General features: G+C 34.8%; 1 protein-coding gene across 1 annotated transcript in view; it reads right to left on the minus strand.

Moving 5' to 3' along the window:
• The window catches only part of LOC118204321 (guanylate cyclase 32E-like), a 440266-nt gene that overhangs the window by 60894 nt on the left and 358547 nt on the right, over positions 1-20825 (minus strand). The window contains exons 6-10 of the mRNA XM_085819935.1: positions 9943-10112; positions 9726-9861; positions 5961-6109; positions 3042-3141; positions 924-993 (exon numbers count right to left, since the gene is read on the minus strand). Coding sequence (XP_085676061.1) covers positions 924-993; positions 3042-3141; positions 5961-6109; positions 9726-9861; positions 9943-10112 — 625 coding nt within the window. The remainder of the gene's footprint in view (positions 1-923; positions 994-3041; positions 3142-5960; positions 6110-9725; positions 9862-9942; positions 10113-20825) is intronic.

Genomic DNA, 20825 nt, shown 5'->3' on the forward strand with positions numbered 1-20825 from the left:
AGTAATTCACATTTTTAATGGGTTTTTGTCGCTGAATCAGGTCTTAACGTTAACATTTTAACAAGTAGCTGCTATTTACAACTGCAATAAGTGTCTGCACAGCTACAAAAAGTATCTTCTATTGGTCATAACGTTAACATTTTAATAAGTAGCTGTTGTTACATAAGTAGCATATACAACTGCAATAAGTGTCTGCACAGTAAAAATAACGAGCTGTTATTGGTCATAGCTGTTATTGGTTGACAGTTGCTGTTGCTACATAAGTAGAATACTAGTTCTGCAATAAGTGTCTGCATAGTTATGAGAAGCTGTTATTGGTCACAACATCAACATTTTAACAAGTAGCTTTTGTTACATAAGTAGCAAATACATCTACAAAACGTATTTGCACAGTTTCAATAAGTAGCTGTTATTGGTCATAATGTTAACATTTTAGTAAGTAGCTGTTGTTACATAACTAGCATATGCAGCTGCAAGAAGTGTCTACACAATGACAATAGCTGTTATTGGCCATGACGTTAACATTTTAATAAGTAGAATATACAGCTGCGATAAGTGATTGCACAGTTACAATAAGTAGCTGTTATTGGTCATAACGAAAACATTTTAATAAGTAGCTGTTATTGGTTTTAATAAGTAGCTGTTGTTACATAAGTAAAATATACAGCTGCAATAAGTGTCTGTACAATTACAATAAATAGCTGTTATTGGTGATAACGTTAGCATAAGGACAAAATGGGTTTTGCAGTGCATCGCTCTTCTGAAACATAAATAGATTTTTCTATTTAATAAATGATATAATCCTTTTTAATACATGTGTATAAGAACATGTAATTATAAAATATAAAATCTTAAAAGTGGCATTACTATAAAAATAATCTTGATACTTATGAAAACTAGAAATACAATCGTAAGCTTTTTACCGGAAGATGAAAATCCCAGCTATCAGAGTCACAAAGCAACATACTCCATAGATGATAATCATACTCCATTCTGAGGGAAAAAAGAAAGGGAAAGCCTTTTAATTATTAATACGAGAAAAAAACATGAAACAATGTCAATTATTGACAGTTGACAATAATTATTGTTAATTTATAATACAAAAGATAAATATGTATTAATTAATAACATCAAGAAGAAAAATACGAATAAATGTTACTTATTAACATCAGGAATAATTGTTAATTATTAATATACCGAAGAAGAATATGAATAAATGCTAATTATCATGAAGAAGACCATGAATCAAGTTCTGATAATTATAAATATCAGAACAGACGTAATGTGACTAAATGCTAATTAGTAATACCAGGAAGGAGATGAATAAGTGCTTATTGTTAATATTAATATACGTTCATTATTAACATCAAGACGAAGATGAAGAAACATATGTAAGATATTTTCTTCCTCTTTTCAGGTATCTTCGTGGTGTAACTGGAAGCACGCCCGACGCGTAATCGGGAGGTCCGGAGTTGGAATCCTGGCAATGCCACTGCACGTTTTTTTCATCTCCTGCATCAAGGAACCTAATGACTCTAAAATTGTTAGTTATTATCTAGAGACATTAGGTAATTTTTGGAAGCAGAAGAGATGAAAAATTAGCATTAGATAGAAAAATTAGGAAGGCACGCTACGCAGACGACAGAACTACCTCACCTACTCCCCCTTTTAAAGGGTGACTGGGGTATTTAGGGAACCCAATCGCCAAATCCTGGGTGTGGAGAGTCATCATCCACAACCTTTTTAGTTCGGGCGCCACTGTAGAGACATTAGGTAATTTTTGGAAGCAGAAGAGATGAAAAATTAGCAACGCTGTCGCCGGGAATCGAACCACGGACCTCTGATACACCTGCTCAGTGTGCTGACCACTACACCACGAAGGCACGCTAGGAAGGCGGGAGAACTACCTTACAATTATAACAAGCAATACGAAAGAATAATGATTATTAATATATCAAGAAGACGAAGAATAATTTTGAATGATAGATAGAAAGAAAAAGAAGATGAAGAAGTGTTAATTATTAATATCATGTGGAATATAAATGTGAGAAGCATAGCCAGTGAGAAATAGTTGGGACTTCTAAACCTTGGTTCCTGGAATTGACACGCCTGCTGATTCTTCAGGCCATCCACTCTAAATTCTGGAGGATATACCTAAGCTAAACAAACTGGATCTTTGCTGGTGACCCTTGTAACTGCTGCAAAAATCTGTGTCTCACCAGAGAGGGACAGATAGCTATTTAAAACAGCTTAGTTTGGTTTGATTGAATTATGACAAAGCAGTCTAAGGCTATTTGCCTTAACGACGGGATGCTTTCGTTGAGGATTTTCTAAGGAAAGTTGGCTCGTATACACGCTACACCCGCGGAAAACCACAGAAACGCCTAGGCAGCCAGTTCATTTACCGGGATTAGAACCATGGACCGAATTACCAGGGTTGAGCGACTTCCCCGCTCGGCCGCTGGTGGGGCTATTTAAAGCGACACGTTGATCCTAATTTCAAAATATTGTGTTGCAGAATTGCTTATGCTCCCCCATCTTGTCGTCCGTACTTAATTCAAGGTTTCTTGAAATGCTCCCTTGAGATCCTTTCAAAGCCTAGATTCTAAAACTAATTTCCAGCTTAAAAAAGCCCAAACCCCTCTTTTCCTTTCTTTCTTAATTTTTTTAAAATTTGGAGCTTTTTGTGTTATAATCTGTAAGAAGTATTTTGAAAACTCGATCAAAATTATAAAAATCTTATGATACGAAACTGGACGTATTGTATTTTAATGTTTCAATAAATCGCTTGACAAAATTTTGAAAAGGAATTCATGTTTTTATAAATGTTTTTTATTCAAATATTATTTTACGCGCTGAGAAACATAATTACTTAATTTCCTTAAATAACTGATTATTTTTAATTTAAAATGACATTTGCGATTCAAGATGCGTATTTTTAGCATTAGAGGAAGTTGAATTCCGGTTACACTTTTATTTTACATTTTACACGTTCGTGTATTCAAGTAGAGCAGATACGACAATGATGTGGTTTATCTTACCTGGGCTATTGTCACATTTCTCCCCATAAAATCCACAAACAGGTTCACTTCGAGGTGGATCTCCAGAAATCCAATTGATTTCTCTTTCCATTCTGAGCAGCTGAAAGAAAGAAGGCGAAATATATTCCAAAATTAAAGATTAATACTAGATAATATTCAGTTTCAGCTGTGATTAAATTCATAGGATTTCAATACATTTCCGAGAAACAATTCTGAAGACATCCCAGAAAGATTGTATACCCTAGGAAAAGGCTGATAATGAAGCCTCAATTAACTCTGCTCGGAATTAAAATTAATTCCGCAGAATTCACAAAGGTCTTTACGGATAAATTAGTTCTACATCTTTGCTACTAACGCAGGCCACTCGCAGCCGAGCGGTAAAGTCGCTGAACACTGGTAGTTGGGTCCGAGGTTCGAACCCTGGCGAACAGGCTGACTGTACGGGCGTTTTCGTGGTTTTCCATCTGTGTAACGTGTATAAGAGCCAGTTTCCCTCAGAAAATCCTCCACGAAGGCATCCCTTCCGGAACTTCTTCAAGAAGTGAATGTTGGAGTCCTCATGCTCCACCATAAAAATGCAACTTCTCATTCAGCAAGATTGACAGTTAAGTTTCTTGAATTAAAATACATCAAAGAACATCCACCCTATTCCCCCGATCTAGCTATGTCTGACTTTTGAATATTTTTTAATCTACAAAAGAACTTTCGTGGATGTCGTTTTCATTCCGAAGATGAGATTGATGAGGCTATAAATGCATTTTTTCCATGGATTCGAAGAAATGAATGGCTTGAGGTATTTAATCTTTGAAAAATTCGCCTATATAGAAGTGCATTGATGTTGGAGGAGACCACTTTGAACATTCCTAAAATTTCGTAAGCATAACTTTAAAAAGCCTATGTGTATATAAAACACTTCAGAGTGACTCTCGAAACACATTGGATTTTGGGAGAATAAGCTTGGTCTATATACGAGGGCATTTCGAACAGTAAAGATACAATGGCTAGCATTCCTTAAAAAAAATCTATTTAGAAAACGTCAGTTACATCTTATTAACTGGATTATTTATTATTTTTCGACATAATCACCCCCGTTATCCAAACATTTGTTAAGTCGGTGCACAAGCTTTCGTATCCCCAGTCATAGAAGGTTGCCGCCTGTTGGAACCCAGCGCGCACACAATTTCCTGTACCCTAACTTGACAGTCACAGCTTCATAAGAGTTGTCATTGACACTTCCGGTATGATCTGATGCAATTCTTTCAATTTGAGACGTCTATTCGCACGAATTGCTTATCTGTTCTCTGAAGAAGGGCATCAGAGATCACAGATGGCCGACCTGTTCTTTGTTCGTCATGAACATCGGTCCTACCTTCAGAGAAATGAAGACACCATTTCGTTACATTTTGTCGATTCATAATGTTCCCATAAACAGAAACAATTTCTTTGTGAATATCAGCTGGTCGCTGACCTTTAGAATGAAGAAAACGTATGACGGAGCGCACTTCGCATTTGGCGGGAATCTGAATCGGCGCAGCCATTTTAAACACGACCTACTCCAACCAGAATCAACGTTGAAATGACGAACGACCGCGAGGAGAAAGCTAACGGTTCAAGGTTAACACCTGTGTTGCCAACTTGCTCACCAAAACTTTTCTTTTCATCTGGAGTACGGTGTATCTTTAGTTTTCGAAATGCCCTCGTACATATATATATTAAGAATGATGATTATAGGAAAACCTGCGAGGGATATCTACATAAAAGGAGGGATGTCTTTTTGAAGGACTTCTTAAGGGTACCTAAATCGTATCCATTTTACACGAGGGGTAAACAACATAAGAGTTTTTGGAAAACAAAAAATGTTTGTAGTCTTATGCTTTTTCCTTGCTTGCACAAATTATTACTTATAGCTAAGTTTAAAGCCATAGCTTTTTCATTTGTAGTAATCAGATTTAACATTGTTTGTATCTTATAAACTTGGAAACTGTTCCTTCACTTCTGATTTAGTAATAGCTAGATAACACAACCTTCTTGAAGGAAAAACGTTTTAAACGTCACCGATTTTTTATAATTTTCATTAACATCATGCAACAAATCCTATTATAAGAATGATCAAATACAGTGAACTATTATTATTATCATTTCTACCACCCATTCACAAGGTGAGTTAACCTAACATCAAAATTCTGCATGCGAGTTTCTTTTGCGCCAATGCCAGTGATTAGGTATTTCGGAGTACTTATGCTTCTAAACTATGTATCTCCACATCGTAAAAAATCCAAGTAGTAAGCTGAAATAGGACAATTGAATGAATAGTTATTGAATGAATAGTTAGATTGATGCAAGCTATAGGGAGCCACATTAGTGCAAGAGAGTTTAAGTATAGGAAAAAAAAAAGTCACAAGTTTTGTTTTGGTATTTTTTTTTTTTTTTTTGCTTTTAATTTAATTTTTTTTTTAATTTTATTTTATAATTTTTTTATTTTTTGGGGAGGGTATTTACGTTTTTATAACATAAGTAACAACACAAAAGAAAAAGCGGAGAGGAAAGATTTTAACATTAAGTGGCTCATTGGCATATGGCGCTAAAACAGAAAGTAGTAAAGTTAGAGAAAACGGGAGGAAATATCCAAGGCAGACATTAATTCTGCAGGCATGATATGGATTTTAAGCGAACAGATTGACAACAGTACAAAGAAAGCCATTTTTCAGTTGAACTTGAGTGGAAGATAGCAGGTTGGCATAATCAGTGATGAATTTGCAGTTATAGGTGATTGAGGTGATTAACTACCCTTCCAGAGTAGATGTCATGCTTGGGTAGAATGAAGTGATAGTCAACAGACATAACTTAATTACAGTAATGACTTCAGTCACAATGACCTGTGCATGATTGTTACTGAAAAGATCATCCCGTAATACATACCGGAAGATCATTGGATCCTTGGTGGGTGAACCTTGCAACAGGTCTCATTCTCGGTTGTGAAGCATTCTCCCCGTCCACCAAAGCCATGACAGTAAAGTTCCCCTCTGCATCTCCCTGGTCATCGATCATCACGCTAAAACCAAGAATGCCTGAAAAAAAAAATCCGATATTTCAGAACTAAGTATGATGTAACACAACGTGATTACGAGTTTTACGTTTCGATCCAGACTACGACAGGTACAGGTAGAAGTAGTCGGGACAACCAGTTCATCGTTGGTCTTACAGGCATAGTCCCGCCACACTAGGAGTTGCCCACGTAAAGTTGCCATGCAATCATTTTATATTCGCTATAGTTTTTCAGAAACTAGCCACTGGCTTGGCCACCCACCTAAAAAAGTTAGCTTAAAAAAGAAAAAGTATACAGTGATTTTAATGGGTACAGCTAGTGTTTTTCATAGGAGTATTTAATAATTTTGATTAGATATTTCATGCGATGATTGCATTTTTTCTAAATCCATCGTATTAAAAAGTAGACAAAATATTCTTAAGAACTATGTTTATTACTTTCAAATCTCTTAGTCTGTTACTCAGTAACCTTCCAAGTTAAATTTAAAAGTTGAGTATTTTAGGATTTTCTCAACCCGCTGCGGCGTGGAAATTAAATTATTTCATTTCCGGCAATGGCAACACATTGCTTTCAAATGCTCGAGTTTGATGATTAAAACTGAATGATAAATATCTTCCATTTTGCCGAATGGCAACAGATTTGCGTGCACTAGATAGAAATGTTTTATTTCGAACAGTGATCCTTGAATTTGTTAATAAAAAATTCTTGAAATTCGTACTAAATGTGAAAGAATCAAAAATAAATTCGAATCGAAATTCAAAGTTCAACCCATGTTCGGGTGCAGAAACTACGTGCATTCGAAATTCGGTGGCTGTAGGCGCCGCCGTTCTTCCACAATGCGAGGAATGTACTTACACACATACATGCATAAAGATTTTTAGTCCAAAGGGGCAATTTGCTCTGAAGGACTGTTAATTTCGTTTTCGCATTTTCCGTTGAAAACTATAAACGTCGAATCACTTTTCAAATTGTGGCCACTAAATATTATCGCCCTGTATTACATTTAAAGAAATTAAACAATGAAGAATCTTCTTGAATGTATGTATGTTTCTCGTATTGTGATAAAAAAACGGTATTTAGAGCCATCAAAATTTGAATAATGTAATCTTCCATAGAATATGGGCATGTGGAAGCCCTAGTTTGAATTTGAAATTTGTTTTATTATCCATTTCATGCTTTGTAACACTTCAACGAATTTTTGATTAAAAAAACTGAACGATTTTAAAGGGAGCAATGGCAACACTGTGCGGGAAAAAAAAAGTTTTACCTCCAGCGCGCGAGACTCTGTATCGGAAATTTTAAAGATATGCTAATTTAAAAATTATTTTGCGATATTGCTGTTGAACTTAATTTTATGGTTTGAGTACGTAGAGCATGACATTTAATAAATAAAGGTAACACACAAAATGTTAAAAAATCGTCCCTTTAGACGTAATTTAAAATTTGAAACCTTTCAGATTTTTTTATTATTAATTTTTTTTTTTTTAATTCAGCGAATTTTCAGGTAACGATAATAAATTATTACTCTGCGAGCGGCTTTTGCAGCTAGCGGCAATACTTCCGAACATTCTCGACTGAAATGATTGTTAAAACATTAGAGCGATTAGGTATCTATCAGAGCAGGAAATACGAAAAATCAGCAGTGCCCTCGTCTGGATTCGAACTCCGAAACTTCTGAATACTATTTTTACCTGCTATTAATTGCACCACGAAGGCACGCAGTGAGAAAAGAAAAAATTCCTTGCATTCTTCCCCTCTTAAACGATGATTGTGGAGGAGGGGAACCCAGTTATTAAATTTAAGTAGCCATAAATAATCAGATAATAAAGTTATATAATAATAAATAATAAAGTTTAGTCAGGCGATGTTCCAGAAAGAGCTTAGCATTTACGGGAGCAGGAAACACGAGCAATGCCGCGGCGAAATTCGAAAGCCGGACGTTCCAGTTGTTAGACGGACATACTACCAATTACACACCTAAGGTATGCCGTGAGGAGAAGAACATTCCTTACATGATTGCAGCCTAGTTTCAAAGCATGCAGCTAACTGCATAATTTACATATCCCTCTAGTAGTAGCGAGTATTATAGAATTCTAACTGTGTAGAATTAACTCAGAGTCCTTTAGATATTACAAGTCTAACAAATGAGATTTAACTCCGACTGTAAATATTAAGACAAAAAAAAACCTTTTAGTTAATTCTTTAAATTGGACAGAAAGCACCACTTGCGCTGAGAAATGAAAAGACAGGCAGTCACATAAAGGTATATAAAAGTAGAAAGAAAAGTAGAAAGTAGAAAGTTCAAATTGTAGGTAACCTAGTCGGAGGCTAAACAAGTTGGTCTACGTACTGGCTGAATATTTTTAATGGTGAGTTTTTAACGTCGGCTAGCGAAGTGGCTAAAGCCGGAGTAATCCATGCAGAGCTAGGAAATAAGATGCAAACTGCAGGTGACGCTACCAAAAGCCGTAATTCTAAAACATTCAAAATCTCTGAATTGAATACTTTACCAACTAATTTTCATCCTGTGAGGACTACGGAAAAGGAGAAGTTGTAATAAATTTTTAGATTGTAGTAATTGGCTAATTAACACAATTTCGGTATCCCCAGAGTTAAGAAGGCACACGCGAAAGCAACAAAAAGTTAACTGTTATTAAAATTTTAATCATAAATGCCGCAACTTCATCCGTCGCTTTTCTCATTTTTCGCAAAGAATAGGTAGACGTGTCAGATAGCTTAAAACCTCATTATAATCTGACCCAAATCCTACATATTTTAAGATCTTTTTTCGCTGCTGCTAGTGAAAAACCTTATTATGCTCTTTATTATGCTTGATACTGGTGAGATACAAATTGAGATCTTAAAAAATTCTGAAAGCTTTCAGATTTTATATCACGACCTAAAGGGCATTTTTTAACGTTTTGTGTGTTACCTTTATTTATTAAATATCATGATTTTCTCACTTAAACCATATAAAATTCAGTTCAACAGCAGTATCACAAAATATTTAAAAACAGCATATCTTAAGGATTTCTGATACGCAGTCTCGCGCGCAGGAAGATAAAAATGTTTTTTGTTTTCTTCCAGTATTGCCATTCCTCGCTTTGAAATCGTTGAGCTCGTTAAAGGTTTACAAAATTCAAAATAGATAATAAAACAAATTCGGGATTCTAAGTGCCCATGTTTGGTTGGAGGACTACGTTATTCAAAATTTGATGGCTCTAGAGACCGTTAATTTTTCACAACGCGAGACACACTCATGCAGATTCTTCATTATTTAGTTTCTTTAAATATGGCGATTTTGTTTTATTGGATCTGTTCTTGTTTCTGGCCTGCTCTGGCGCAGCTTGACGTAAAGTCTGCAAGGAGGGTCGGGTTATGCTCCTTACACTACGCCACATGGCGATAATACGTGGTGGCAACAGTTTGAAAAGTGAATCAACGCAGAAAGTGAAACGTCGTAAAATGCCATTTTGAGACTAATAGCCCTTTGGGTCTAACGCCGCTTTGGACTAAGAACAGCATTCTCTGTTGGCACAAATAATTTCTGTTACATAATACTTACTATTATTAGAAACAAGAAATGTGATGAAGAATAAACCAAATTTTAGGATAAAAAACGTTTCTCACGTACTTACTTTCATAAGGCCTAGATCTGATATACTCAAAGATAGCAGGTCCATCCGTTTCATTTATGTTGTCAGCTAGGGCTTGAGTCAAAGCACTGGCATAAATCATGACTGCATCGTAGGCCAAACCTGCGTAGATTGGAACCTGCATAAAATGAAATAAAATGAATACCGCAAACACGCTTTGAGAGCTATTTAGTCTTTGGACGAGTAAAACAAATTTTACCTCTACTCTAATGAAAGGATGGTAAGGTATATTGAAGGGATCTACCGCCGAATAATTCAGCACCAAGTCCTGAAAGTAGCTGTAGTCCGGATTTATAGGGGAACCGGGACTCAGAAGCAGGACAGAACGGAAAGGAATGGGATCGGCTGCCAACCATGCAGCTTCAAATTCTGAAGGAAAAAAAAAAAAAAAAAAAAAAAGAAAAGACAGCCAAATAAAACATATATATATATATATATATATATATAAAATATAAAATCTGAAACAAAATTATAAAACTTAATTAAAACCAATGGGTCATAAACCTTTAAATTTATAATTTTTAATTAAACACATGCCCTCTCTAAGGATATCTTTCACACAATTTTGCATTACTCTGCAGCATGTTACATCATTCTTTCCCTGCACTGCGAAATCTTAAACCAATCGTTGCTCAGGATTAAAAGATTAAGAAAGACATATCTCTTCGCTAAGCTTCTCTTTCTATGATCTAAAATGTAAACTGCATATATATAAATTGTGGGGCGCATTTAGCACCTCTGATGTTGTACCATTTTAAGTAAAAATGTACACAGCGAAAAAAAAAGAAAGCGGGGGGTCATTTCTACATCTCCCGTTCTACTGGGCCGATTGACGAAATGCAACCTGCATTTTTCATGTCTCAAAAGCGCGACTTAGGATATGTATTAGATTTATATATAGCATTAAGTTAAAATAGGTATTTTGACACAAAAATCGGACTCTTTCTGAAATCACATGTCATTTGTTTTCCATATTTTGATTCTTCGACTCAAATTATGCCTAAATATAAAATTTTGTAAAATTTGGTGCAAAATTTACAGAGAAATTAAAAAATTTATTTTGGCGTATTTTCAGTTTGCGCCACGAATAACTGACTTGATGAACTTCTTAATTTATAGCAACCTATTTTCCTTTCATTTTTTTTTTCGTTGTACACAAGCCAGAAAAAGGTCACGTTCATTTCTTTCAAATAATTTTAACAATGTGCTTAACTACATTTGACGTTATTATCACTTGTAATGAATATCCCAAATTTCAAAATGCGTCATTATGTAAATTCAGGTACATCTTAGGAAATTTTGAATAAACAACTCTAATATTTTGCAGATGTGCCTAGAAATACATTAACTTTAAGATGATGTTAAAATTTTTATAGGTTATAATACAAAAATGTTTTCGAAAAATTTATAAAAAATATTTAAAAATACAAATTTTAAAAATAAATCATAAAAATGGGCGAATTATATTTGGATAAATCCTAAATTTCGAATTCTGGGAGAAGTAATCAAGTAAGTTTAATAAAAAAATGGATATTAATTAATAAGTATGCAATTCAATCGAAATATGGAAAAAATTGGTATGCCATTTCAGAAAAAGTCTGAGTTTGTGTTAAAATACCTATGTTAGAATGATGCTTTATATAGATCTAATATTTATTCTAAGTCGAGCTTTCGGGACACGAAAATCGCAAGTTGAATTTCGTCAATCGGCCCAGTATAACGAGAGATATAGAACTGTCCCCCCTTTTTTTTTGGAGCAGCGTACCTCTGAAGAATTTTTCCTGTTCAAAATAAAAGTGATGTTTTAACGAACAAGCCAAGTGTGACTTAACGCTCCAGTCAGATCTATGCAGCAGGTTTTTGGTCTCTATGACTAAAACCTGACTTGGTTTCATCTTCTCTGGTCAGGAGTCGTCTCAGGTTTCTGGCTATTCTCTCATCAGGAGTTTTCGAAAGAGAGTTCTTGAAAGATTTATTGCACCATTTCCAGAAATCGAACTCGAGTCTTCGGATCACTGGAATAATACTCAGACCCATCTACATAGACAACAGCATAGAGGAATATCTTATCCTTATACTTCTTCCAGCTAAGCACTTTACTGATATCAAAATTGTTCCCCCCCTCTGTAGAAATATAACATTATTAGACAAGTAGTTTAGATTATTCCGACTATAGTAGTGGATAATCTATTCCAATCATGAACTATTAGCTATTATTGAAAATGAATGTGTCTATAACTGGAGACCCTAAGGCAAGGATAATCAGCGTAATGTTCCTAAACTTTAAGGACTAGTTTCGAAGGGTTATATATAGAACAGGGGTTCTCAAGCAGGGAGGAATTCCCGTAGTTTTGGGGGAAGGATGAGGTCAGGCTTTTATTTATCTGTTAAGTATTTAGTTCTAGTTTGTTAATATAAAAAATCAGCTTTTGCTCAAGTTTCGGTACTTATCAACTTTTTTTTATACGTTTTAATTCATAATACACACTAAAAATACTCCAAATTTAAATAAATGCACGACATAATGCATAAAATTTAAATAAATGTATTTTTCGACTTTTCGAAAGGTAGAGGGGAAATGATCTCCTAGCAGTGGCGGAACAGATGCACAGGGCATAAAATCTTAAGCAGCACGATATAGAACCTCATTCTTCAGCAGCAGAACTGCAAAAGTTGAAAGAAAAGCCTGTGCTCAGGCGATAATAGTGAAAGGAAGTAAGTTAAGCTAAAAGTGTCATGACTAAACTTCAAGGATATTGATGAAAAATGAAAACAGCTAAGATTTAATTTCCTTAAAAGTTGAGCGTAAAGACGAATCGGGATTGGGATCGTTAACAAGAACTTAGTTTTATTGAAAATGAAACCCCTCCAATTTATTTTTTCTAATATATATTGGTTTAGAAAAATGGAAAATGTGATTTTTTGACCAACAGTTTTGAGCAACAGTGGATTTATGTGTTTCGTGTTTTCCTAACATATGCCTCACGTCCTCAGCGCGGAATTTTAAACCTCTCTTCGTTAGACCAATATATCGTAAATTAAACCACATTTTAAGGAAAATATTTCATACTTGTTTTTAGTTTTCATCAATAAATGGCGCCAGCAGCTGGACATTCTTCTCATTGCTATCGCCAAGAGTACAAGCTTCTCTTCTGTTGTATGCACTTTTGCAGCTGAAGAAGCTGGTTCTATATTTAAATCTTCGAAACTCGTTCCGTAAATTTATAAATATATGACGCTGATACTTGCTGCTTTGACGCTTTTAATAGCAGTTATTCGGCTTATTATTTCAACTTAGATATAGATTATTATTGAATTATCGACTACGTACTACTATAATTGATGAAACGTTTGTCGATATATAAAAAAGAATAACATCTGTAAACATTAGACAAAAGACTATTCTAGAGTCAAACATCAGTGTGAAAATTATATAGTACGAAGCAATAAAAGTGCAACTAGTCATGTGAGAAAATAATTTGCATAAATAAGTATTTTCTCGTATAACCTATTGAAACTCAATAAATACCATCGGGTTGTTTGAACTTTAGGTCTGATGTCATCTTGATGGAGAGTAGAGTAGGGGAGAGTTAAAGGCTTAGCGGGGAAGAGAGCCCAGCCGACCAGCCCAGTTCGAATTTTACAATAGAAATAGAAGGAATTCTGGAGTTCGATTTCTTGGCATAATTCATTTTGCCGGAATCGAACTCACGTCTTCAGTGCATTTGATTTACATGTTGAGATTCTACGTCAAAAGAACACTTGAAAGCAATTCTTTTAAATGCTTATAGGTAAACTGAGATTCAAACAGAAATTCATAAAAATCTTGTTTATTGAACACAAAATGTAAAATATACTCTTTTTTAGCAAATGAAGACCATTGATGAGGTCTATGTATTCATATTTACAGTCTGAAATTTGAAAAAATAAATGAAAAGACTATAACGGTCTTACTTTATATTACAGTAAACGCTTAGTTGGACATCTGCCTAAAATAGTTATAAAAAGAATATATGAGTTCAGTTCGTGTCATTTTAAAGGTCCAGCTAGGAATTAATAATAATAAACCCTGAGAATTCCGTTTATTGCATTAAAATCCCTTATTTTGTAAATGAATTACAGATAGATTAAATTTGAAAAAAAAATTGAATATCTTAAACTTTGACAAATGGCAACACCAGGGATGTGGAACATAAAAGTGTTCCGCTAGTGGCTAAATGTTTAGACAACTGAATACTGGTTATTCGAACTGGTCTGGGTTTGATCGCAGATGAATGGGGTGGCTGCATGGTTGATTTTCTCCATGTGTAATGTAAATACGAAGCAGTGTCTCTCAGAAAGTCCTTTACGAAAGCATCCCTCTTCTTAGACAGACAGTCCTTGTGTCTTTCCTATTACCGAAACCGAAACGGAAGCTAAAAGCATTTTTGGCAACAAATTTCTTTTAAATCCTTTGAATCTGTCGATTAAATTTCAGAGACAGATGTCTTACGCTTTGTCGAGTGGCAATGTATTTTTTTAAATCTCCGAGATTTCTGATTAAATTTGAAACATAAATATTTTATGCTTTGCCAAGAGGCAACGTCTTACTTTTAAATTACAGAGTTCGTCAATCAAAATTTGATGAAGTTCTCAAAAATGAATAAAGTAAATAAGTAGATAAAATCTGAGAAGATTCAGATTATAACTTCGTAACAGAGGGTTTGTTAAGGCTTCTTATGCTCTAGATTACCTTGCAGTTTACCAATCAGCTCTTGAATTCACTCCTGCTGGTGCAACTTTTTATTTCGTTTTCGCATTTTTAACTTTATTATTAAACATCACTTTCTTCGAATTATTTCGCATAAACGTCAACAGAAAATACTTAAAACAGCATATCTTTAGAATTCTAGATATAGTGTTAAGTGTTGCCATACATACCGTTTTATGTTCATTTTCCTATTTCTTTAAAAATTATAAAATTTGGTGGTAGCATTTTATTTCAACATGATCCTAACAAAAAAATTGAATCAGTGGAATAGTGAGTTCAGACTAATAGTGCCTTCAGGGCCAGTAAAAAATTCGAAATTCAAATTCAGGTCGCAAGGTGTTTGGGTGGAAAACTGTGTGTTTATAGTTTGGCAGCTCTAGGTGCTCCTACTCCTGTTTTTATGCTTAGAATGCTCCTGTTACAATGCAAGGAACATGCATACAGACAGGTTATTCATTATTTAATGATATTAGAATATTAGAATGCATTTACCACGCAGTTTCTTGTATTGTACAAAGCATAAAGTCTTTATAATTTATTTTCGGAGAGGCTTTACAGACAACTTATTCAACTCAGTAAAGTATATGATCTTTAATTTTATTTTTCAGATTCAAACAATACGTTACTGTTGAACAATATAATCAGTTTAAAAACAATAAATAAACTTCGTAATTATTAGCACCAGACATGCTACTAGTGTCTAAACTCACTTTTGTGTTCAAATCACTTTTCAAATTGTTGCCACCAAATGTTATTGTAATGTAGTATTTAAACAAATAAAATAATGAAGAATCTGTATGGATGGATTTGCATAAGTTCCTCTCATTGTGAAAAACGACGGTACCTACACCCATCCAGTGTTCAGTAACATAATCCTCCATCCGAACATGGGCATCTGGAAGACTGAATTTTGAATTTCGAATTTGTTTCTGATTTAAGTCATATTTTGTATAAATTTAACAAAATTTTGTTTAATAAACTCAGCAATTTACAAGAGAGATGTAACAACACTGTTCGAAATAAAACATTTTTATCTCCAGGGCGTCAGGCTATGGCCATTCCACAAGATTTAAGATCTTGATCTTTCAGTTTAAATCCAGAAATTTGGGTATTCGAAAGCAATGCATTGTCATTATATCAAATAGAATATTTATAACCTCCACGAATCAGTGTATTGCCATTCAGTACAGCATAAGATATTTAACTTTCAAATTTAATCTTTCTGAGTAGCTAACCAAACGATTGAAAAGCAATAAACGCAATTCTTAAAAAAGTATCATTTCTACCTTTTAATCTTTATTTGATCTTTTACTAATGCCAATACAATTTTACATACATTTAATCCATAATATATATTTTTGAAGTTTCTGAGCTTAAAAGAGTTGCTTCAATTGAGGGTGCTGATTTAATTCGAAGTTCTTATTCTCCCCCCTTTGTTTTTCTCTCTCTTTCCACACCTCTTTTGTAGTATTTTGAGCGGCGTTGGTGTCGCCATCTATCGGGCTAATGTAAAATAATTTTAGATACTGGTATTTCGGTGTCGCCATCTATTGATGTATTTGAAAAAATATCCATGCGTTGAAAAGAAGTTTTAAATTCTGTAAACGTTTAAACGTTCTGTAATTTTATCTGTTCTGTATTTTTCTGTAACGTAATTTTATAACTCTGTAAACGTTCTTTCTCAATCATTTTTTTAAAAATCAGTTTCGCTGTTTTCACGTTAAATAACAGGTAAAACAAAGTTCTGAAGAAACAAATCAATAAGAGAAAGAAGAACAGTGCAATCCATGTGAAAAACTGGTTTTAGCAGGGGTATTAAGTAATATAAAAGGAATGGTGTTTAGTGCAATTGAATTAATTCTACTAAGGGATGCTAGATGTTCATGCGATGCGTGCGTTGTTATACAACAATTTCAAATTAACTAGAAGTGGACTGTACTAAATATTTTATTCAACAACTTTAATCAAATGCGTGCCATCTTTCAAGCGATGACTTACTACTAACAACAACAGCAATAAAAAAAAAAACTGAGTAAGCGTTTACAGGGTTGCTGTAATGAACATCTGCGCCATGCAAGGCGCCAAGAAGAGAAAAAATGACGTAATCTTACAGTTAAATAGTCTTAATGACTTAACATACCCCCCGGCATTGAAGGGTTACTTCAATAATTTCGTACGATAATACTCATAACCTACAAAATTGTACAATTACTGCCTTATACAATAATGCAATACGGATAACATCTCTTAATTCAATATAATAATATTCAATTTTCAATAAAAATTTTATACACAATACAATGTACAATACAAGTTTTATAATAATAAGCTAACACTTAACTAACTTAGGAAGCTTCTTCTTGGGGTAAAATTGCAATTTTTGTAATTCCACGCTTAATGATGCCCTTTGCTGTCTGTATTTCTACTACTCTAATCTTACCGTCAACTCCAGGAAAAATTCTTGTAATGCGCCCTAACACCCATCTACAGACAGGAAGCTCATCCTCCTTAACTAGTACTAGCATACCTATTTTAATATTGGTTTGTTCTACCTTCCATTTTGAACGCTGCTGTAGTGTGTTTAAATAGTCCCTATGCCAACGATTCCATATCAACTGGACAAATCTGGTAGTTCGTTTCCATCTTGAGAGTCTGTTTTCAGGTATATCAATTAATTCGGGTTCTACTATAGCATTCAAGGGTCTTCCAATGAGAAAATGACCTGGTGTTAACGCCTCTAAATCATTTACATCGGAAGATAAGGGAGTAATAGGGCGAGAATTTAAAACAGACTCTATCTCAGTTACTACAGTTAATAACTCCTCGAAAGTCAACCTTGCATTACCTACAATCCGCTTTAAGTGATATTTCACGGATTTTATTCCAGATTCCCATAGTCCACCAAAATTAGGTGTCCGTGGGGGAATAAACTTCCATACTATTCCTTCTTCACCTAAATAATCTGCTAATTTTTTGTCAGGATTTCTAATTAAATTGTTAATTCTTTGCAATTCGGCATTTGCGCCAACGAAGTTTTTTGCATTGTCTGAGAAAATGATTGAGCATTTTCCGCGCCTAGCAATAAATCTCTTTAAGGTGGCAATAAATGCGTCAGTGATGAGTTCACTCACTAGTTCGAGATGCACTGCCTTTGTTATAAGGCAAATGAAAAGAGCTAAATATACCTTATGAAGAGTTCCTTTCCTCTGTCCCTTGTACCTAATAAGAAATGGACCGCAAAAATCGGTGCCGACATGATTAAAGGGTGAGCTTGGATTTACGCGCTCTGCAGGTAATGACCCCATAATTTGTTCGATAGTGACTGGTTTATTTTTACTACAAATTATACATTCATGGGTAATCTTTCTAGTTAAATTCCTACCTTGTAATGGCCAAAATTTCTGTCTCATAAAACACAATAATGCTTGCGAACCTACGTGTAAATATTTCCGATGATAATGCTCAGCAATCAGCTTAGTTAGTTTGCATTTAACAGGCAAAATTATTTGATGTTTTTGTGAAAACATTACATTGGCCCCTTGTAATCGGCCTCCTACTCTCATTACATTATTTGCATCCAAAAAAGGGTTCAAAGAAAGTAAATTACTTTTATTATTAATGGGTTTACCTTGTGCGAGAGAGTTGTAATCTGAATAAAAACTACATTTTTGAACCTCTCTTACTAAAAAGGATTCTGCCTCATTTAACTCCTTTGAACTTACTCCTCCTGTTCTTCTCTGTGCTCCTTTCTGTTTTGCACACCTAGAGTTCCAAATGAACCTGAAAATATAACTAACAATACGTAATAATTTTAAATAATTGTTAGTGATATCTAGGACATTATCAATAAATTTTGAAGGCAAAGTGCATAAACAAGCAATGTCAGTTCTTTTTCTCAGTTCATTAGAAAATGTCTCTGTTTTTTCTAATTGTTCAAAGTCAATGTTCTTGTTAGGTATGACACCCTCACTCAAGAATGGAGGACCTTTCCACCACAGATCAGCATCATGCAGCTTGTCAAAATTCAGTCCTCGGGAAATAAGGTCTGCTGGGTTCTCCTCTGAACGCACAAAATTCCACTGGCATGTATGTGTTAGCTCTTGGATCTGCAACACTCGATTAGCAACAAAAGTTTTTAGTACATGCGGGGGATTCTGAAGCCATGCTAACACTATGGTTGAGTCACACCACAGACATATTTTGCTGATGTCCAATTTCAATAAAGGCACCACCTTTGCAACAAGCTATGCTAGCAGTACAGTTGCGCAGAGTTCCAGTCGAGGTACTGTCAGCGGTTTTAGTGGAGCTACTCTGGACTTGCTGCAAAGCAAATGTGAAGATAAATTATTGTCACTTCTACAGCGTATATAGATGGCTACTCCGTATGCGTGTTCTGATGCATCTGAAAATCCATGAATTTGTATATCAGAAAAACTATCCTGTAAAACATATCTACTGACTTTCAAATTGTTGATAGATTGCATTGAATCAATAAAATGTTGCCACTCCTTAATTATCCTTTCGGATAGCGGATCGTTCCAATCAAGCTTCAATAACCAAAGTCTTTGGATGAAGATTTTGCTTTTGTTATCCCTGGACCAAGCAGTCCTAATGGATCATAAATGCGAGCAATATCAGATCAGACCTAATGGATCATAAATCGAGCAATATCTGTTCTCTTTGTGTAAGTAGTTGGTTTCTTGATCGTTGATTTGTATGAAAAACAATCTATCTTTGGATTCCATAATAATCCTAAAGTTTTGATGCTCTGATCGTCATCGATATTACTGAAAGAATATTCCTCTTGTCCATCCGGAAACTGCAAAAGATCAGGATGATTAGCCCACCATCTGTGCAGACGCATTCCTCCACGTGATAATAGGTTAATCAATTGCGACTGTAATTCTTTAGCCTCTATTAGAGTATGGGCTCCTGTGAGTACGTCATCGATATAAAAATCCTTTTGTACTATTGGCGCTGCTAGCGAAAAATTGTTTTTCTCGTCTTCTGCTAATTGATTAAGTGTGCGTGTTGCTAGATATGGTGCGTTGGAAGTACCGTAAGTTATAGTCTTCAGTCTATAGACCTTAACTGGTTCTTCTTCACTACTCTTCCATAAGATGCGTAATAAATCTCTTTGATGTTCTTTAATCAAAATCTGACGTTACATTTTTACAATGTCTGCTGTGAAGGCAATTTTATGCTTTCGAAATCTGCAAATAATATCTAATAGTTCGTCTTGAGCTAACCCTCCATTCAGCAGAATATCGTTTAACGAAATTCCAGTAGTCGTAGGAGCAGTGGCATCGAACACTACCCTAAGTTTAGTGCTAGGTTTCTCGGGTCTGAAAACCCCATGGTGAGGAAGATAATATGAGAAACTAGAGCTAAACCCTTCATCAATTTCTTCGGAATGGGCTAATTCATTATATTCCTTAATGAAATCTTCGTATAAGTGTTCCATTGCGGGATTGCGAGTGAAGCGTTTAAGTAGATAATTCGGTCTTTTGCTAGCGTTTTCTCTCGATTCCCCTAAAAGGCTAAGTCCTTCCTCCTTAATTGGCATTTCCACTACATATCTGCCATCATCTTGCCTCGTGTGTGTACGAAGAAAGTGCTGTTCACAAAATTCCTCTTCCTGACTTTTCACTTTTTTTGCTTCATTAATACCTTCAATTTCCCAAAACCTTCTCATGTTGTCAGATAAATTATCCCCATTTTCCACAAACCCACAATAATTATCAACACTGCCTTGCTGCGGCATGCGTACTGACCCGCTAACGATGTATCCAAAAACTGACCGATGGAGAATTAGGTCTTGCATATTTATTCTATTTGTTCCCAGTAAATCAAAAAATATTTCGTTAGATAATAAAACATGTATTTGACCAGGTTTATAAAACTCTGGATCAGCTAAACCAATGAGTTGCAACTGCTTAACATCAGGAATGTTTATATATCTAGCAGGCGTTACGCGAGTTATTTTTGGAACAACAAAAAATTGTAAGGTACGAATAAAATCTCTAGTAGCGTTAGCGATGGTTGCTATAACTTTTTCCTTAACACCCATAACTGTACCATTGATACCTGAAATAGAAGCGTTTATTTTTCTTTTCTTCAAATTCAATAACTCAGCACCTTCTTTAGTAATGAAATTATTTTGAGAACCGGAATCCAGCAAGGCTCTCAGCGAGATAAATTTTCCATCATTACCCTTAACGAAAATAATTGCAGTTGAAAGTAGAACTTGTTTATTAAAAGAACTGGAAATATTCAGCGTAGTACCGTTAATGGACTTTGCTTGGTTGGTTTCATTAGTGTCACTAACCTTT

This window comes from Stegodyphus dumicola, chromosome 7 (genome assembly GCF_044657685.1).
Source record: "Stegodyphus dumicola isolate Sdum_Otavi_A_Nest chromosome 7, ASM4465768v1".
Lineage (NCBI taxonomy): Eukaryota > Metazoa > Arthropoda > Arachnida > Araneae > Eresidae > Stegodyphus > Stegodyphus dumicola.